Source organism: Priapulus caudatus, unplaced genomic scaffold, assembly GCF_000485595.1.
Source record: "Priapulus caudatus unplaced genomic scaffold, Priapulus_caudatus-5.0.1 Scaffold28, whole genome shotgun sequence".
NCBI classification, from domain to species: Eukaryota; Metazoa; Priapulida; class Priapulimorpha; order Priapulimorphida; family Priapulidae; genus Priapulus; species Priapulus caudatus.
Window position 1 is genome coordinate 260,919 of NW_014577089.1, and position 5,000 is coordinate 265,918.

Sequence of the window (5,000 nt, forward strand, 5' to 3'; positions counted from 1 at the left end):
AGAAGAAGAAGAAGAAGAAGAAGAAGAAGAAGAAGAAGAAGAAGAAGAAGAAGAAGAAGAAGAAGAAGAAGAAGAAGAAGAAGAAGAAGAAGAAGAAGAAGAAGAAGAAGAAGAAGAAGGAGAAGAAGAATGAATATACGAATAAATATATGAGAATACGAGAAGGTCAAGGAACTAGAGCTGAAAGTAAACACAAGAACATGAGTTAGAGTATAGAAAGAAGATGAGGAGCAGGATAAAGTAGACGAATGGGGAACTAGATGAGGGAAGTAAAAGAGGTTATTAAAGGTGGAGAAAAACCTAGAATGCAGCATAATCAACCAATTATATTGCTGACAACGCACGTCAGGTATTTCTGTGCACTGTGCTTTGAAGCATGACTTGAGACTACAGATTCTGTAACTCAGGCCATCCTTAAAAAATTGATTCTATGTTTGCTGTCCCCCGACCCATGATTTTTTTAGTGGGTAGGTAGGTAGATTTTTTGTGTGAGGCATAATAGTTATTTTAAGACTGTCCTCATGTTTGCCACACATGCTTTGTGTTTCAACTATGAGGAATGTAAAAAAAAAAAAAAATTGAACCCAAAATGTCAAAAAAAAACTTTTGGGTTGCGGCTATTTTCGTGGGTTGGTCGAAAGACAGCAAACATATAATTTTTTAAGGATGGCCTCAAGTGCTCACTCAATCCAATAACAATATTTCAAGAGGGACATATGAATAAGAGGTTCTATAGCTGTTTTGGCTCTATGGTTGTAACCCCTTCGCTCCCGTTACAGGGTAGCAGTCCCTGTACATGTCCTTGTAGCAGGAGTGAAGGGAGCTACACCGGTAGAGCTATGGCTGTTTATGCTAGGCCAACACAAGTATCACACACCTGTGACCGAAATTGCATTGTACACTAAGCACTCCGCTTTTGCTGAATTTATACTACTATAAATTGGCTTTTTGGATCAGCAAATTCTCAAAATAGACGTAACTTCATATTGTGCTGAAACCATTATCCTGTAATTGTGTTTAAGTGAGAAAAAAATTCTCTTTCTGAAACGAGTGAGAATTATGCACCGTGAGACCAGTCAATTGAAACCCCGGCCCCCTCGACCCCTGGGAAAAGGCGGGGAATTTAATACTTCCTTCGTGTTGAAAACATCAATTTCCCCACCTATAAGGGGCAGGTAGTCTGTTAAAAGCCCAGGGCTATAACCAGGAATCATTTCTCAGATTCCAAACTAAACTAAACTCTGGTTCGTAAAGTCCAGGTATTTATTTATGCGAATTTCTGACATGTGACACCTTTTTCCAATAAACGTATCAATTGGTAAAGTACTGCATACTTTGCAACGCCGAGTCCTCCACATCCGGTGCGAGCTGTTCATTGTTAAATCACGGCTAAATGGCCACGCTGGTAAAACGTCTTGTTAATTTGCTGGCCACCACGGGCTACTATATCGTTAAATGGGCGTTAAATCTCGGCTGTGGCAGCGTTAATTCCCTGCCGTCGCAGGGGTCGGGGGGCCGGGGTTTCAATTGACTGGTGCATTAAGGCCATGACTTCATAATGGGAGAGTGAGATGATATCTAAATGTGTATCTCATGCTGACTGAATGTGATTGTGAAATTCTGAAGAAAGTATGTACATTTTCTCATACATCCATGTATTTGCACTTAACATGTAAAATCACCAACATCACATGTCGACATACCATATAGGGTCCATGTTCATCAACAGGATTCAAAAGAAAAGTACAAAGAAGAAGAAGAAGGATGAGGATGAGGAGGAGGGGGAGGCAGAGGAGGAGGAGGGGGGAGGGAGAGGAGAAATTCAAGTAGGACTGCGTATAGCTCTAGGACTATAGCCCGCGTACAGTTGCCGCAGGCCACTGTAACGGTAACTGACGCTGAGAGGATCTATGTCCCCCAGGGTACTGCCGGAACGTACCCTGGGTACGGTCCGGTATACCGGAACGTACCCTGGTACTATCTAATATGCCGAACCGTACCTCGCCTACTCCACTAACGAGTCTAGGAAGTCGCCTACGCCTACTCCCTAACCCTAACCATATCAGATAGTTACCAGGGTACGTTCCGGTATACCAGACCGTACCCAAGGTACGTTCCGGCAGTACCCTGGGGGACATCGACCCTATGAGCGTAGCTCTAAGAAACGGTCTTGCTAGGGTTAGAAGACCCTGTATAGACAATCGGTCGCACAGCCTGGTCGGGCTATTATGAGCGTAGCTCTAGTACTATAGCCCGCGTTCATTAACTGCCGCATAATGAACGCTAGCTCCAGGAAACGGTATTGCTAGGGTTAGTATTGACGTTAGTCACACAGCCTGGTCGGGTTAAATGAACGCGGGCTATAGTCCTAGAGCTAGACTGCGTATTGCGTATGAAAAGTTAAATGTGGAAGAAAAGTTATACCATCCAATGTACCACGGTTTCGATCCATCCGTCATCTGTGACCTCTCCTTGCTCATCTGAAAAACTTGACGCAGATTCTTAAATTCAGTCTTGTATGGAAAAAACTGGCAGTTTTTCTCAAAGTTTTCTAACACGGGACTATCTTCCGCGTAAACGTTTTTGAAAAAGTCAAATGTAAACAAGCCCATCGCCGTCCAGTTTTGAGTTCCATCGGCAACCAGGAGTGGGCGGCCACTGTAGGCATACATCTCCTCGAATACAGAGGGGCTGAGGTTGCTGACTCTGTCGACACTTGTGACGTTTCTACACATGCCACAGTCAACCGGGGGCCGGAAGACATCTACCATCTTGTCCGGCATTACGAAAATACATCGCTCCCTTTCTAAATTATAATTGTGGTATACCGTCAGCCAGAACTTTGCCAGTCCACGCCGTGAGTAGAACTCTAGGTGAATGATCCCAAGAAGAATAGCCAATATCGTTACGAAAACACCACAAATGACGATCTTTTTGGGCACTTTAGGTGCTGCTTTGTGATTACACGCGCGACGTAAGCGCTTTACTGAGTCTAAAGCGCTCAGATCTTTGTCGCCGAGTCCAAGCAATAGTGCTTTCTCGTATATTTTGCTGAAACTGTCGCAAAGATCTTTAGTTTCTGACATCTTTCCGCTTAACGCTTTTCTAAGCAACAGCAACAGCTACGAATGTACACATGGCGTTGTGAGTGGGGCTTTATTGTTGTCACTGCTGAGACCTGAAAGGTAGTGCGGGTATCAAGTTAATGAGCCCTTACAGGAGATTCGGAACGCAGCATCATTAGAAACTTTCTTTCTGTGAGTTTGTACTCACGGCGAGTCTGCGTGTTGCAAAGTAGCAGTTGAGCTAAGAATAGGGTGTTAGAGCAAGCGTTTGATAATTATTTCTCTTTATCAGGCTATAAAATGACAACAAAATGGAAACGCTTAAAATGTTTATATATATTATATCAGGAGTCTATCAATATATATATATATATATATATTGATAGACTCCTGATTATATCATATATACGTACGGTTACCTATTTTAACCGTTTCAATTCTGTTGTCATTTTAACGAATTTTAACAATTCTCGAACGCTTGCTTATAAAAATCTAACACCCTATTCTATTTTTCTACATTTATATATATTGTTCTCAGGGTTAGGTTATTCAGACCGACAGATAAAGTTGCTAACCTTATGAACCCTACAAGTGAATATAGGCGCAAAAACTAGGCATATTACCTTCTTTATACGCTCTTGATATTAAACGGTTTGCTAGTACCCGCGTTACGTAAGTATACGTCCCAGAAAAAACGATTACCGTTCGCTTGATTGCCATTATATGTAAACGAAGATATTCCTACGGAAAATCTTTCAGCTAAAATATTTCTAAAATGAAAATTATTAATGTAAGTGACACACGTATTGATTATTGACTCATGTTCCACAGTATCGTGATAATAGTAGGAGGGAAATGATGTCAAAATAAGGAGTATTGGGAGGGAGGGAGAGGGACACTATTACTAACTGGCAGGGGTGGCACCAGAAATTGTTGGTGAATACAGGGACTATAATTATATATGGCCCCCGACGGAGATGGGGCAAAATTAAAATAGTACTAGTAGAAAAACTAGAAGTAGAGAAACTAGTAAAGTAGAAATACTACTTAAAATGAGTGCGATTAAACTTTTTTCTAATTTGAAGGTTTGTAATGGTAATTTTACCATTTTAGCAGGATATAATTGCTGTATATCTTCTGATATATTGTATTGTATTATGTGTATAACAAAAAATAATATGTTGTATAATGTGTATAAATAAATCAGCTCTCCATATTTCTTCCTATTAATTGTTTTCATAAACTACTGTGTTTGCGTACATGTCTTTGTGTACATGCTAACTTGTAGTTTGCTTGCGTGGGTATGTGTAGTGTGTATGTGTTTTCTATGCGTGTACCTGCCTGCTGCACCAATGCGCGTACCTGTACGCGGCGTGTAGATGCACCGAATCAAGAGCATATAAAGAAGCCTTCTTTATATGCTCTTGACCGAATGTACATACACCAGTATTTACTGGCGCGTGTCTACGTGGACGTGTGCGTACAAACGTGTACGGCCACGCAGGCGCGTATGTGTTTGCATGCATGTATGTGTACGTGCGCGCTCGCGTTTACTTACACCCCCCCCCCCATGTACTTGCACGCACACGTGTACGTACGCGCATGCGTGTACGTCCGCGCACGTGCATGCGTGTGTTAGGCTGTTAGGCTGTTAGGCTGTGCATAGATATATCTATGGGCTGTGTTAGGTGTTAGTTATTGACTGATCTGTTCGTTGCGCTTCGAGTTACAGTTCTGTTCGTTGATCATGTTTCGGGTTAATTGTGATGGGTATACGGTGAGCTTTTAGGCGGACTTGCTTTAGGTATAACAGCGTAATTTCTTCTATGGGGATCGGCGAGCCATCGTTATTATACGTATACAGTAGTATGAGTCTCCTTCAATGATGGCCAGCCAAGTCTTGGTTTGTTCCAGTAGTCGCTTAATTGTGCAGAA

General features: G+C 42.0%; 1 protein-coding gene across 1 annotated transcript in view; it reads right to left on the minus strand.

Annotated features, from left to right (window-relative positions):
* The window catches only part of LOC106815073, a 9,364-nt gene extending 6,224 nt beyond the window's left edge, over positions 1–3,140 (minus strand). The window contains exon 1 of the mRNA XM_014819498.1: positions 2,425–3,140. Within this exon, the coding sequence (XP_014674984.1) occupies positions 2,425–3,086 (662 nt within the window). The 5' untranslated portion in view covers positions 3,087–3,140. The remainder of the gene's footprint in view (positions 1–2,424) is intronic.
* Between the last annotated feature and the right edge of the window lie 1,860 nt (positions 3,141–5,000).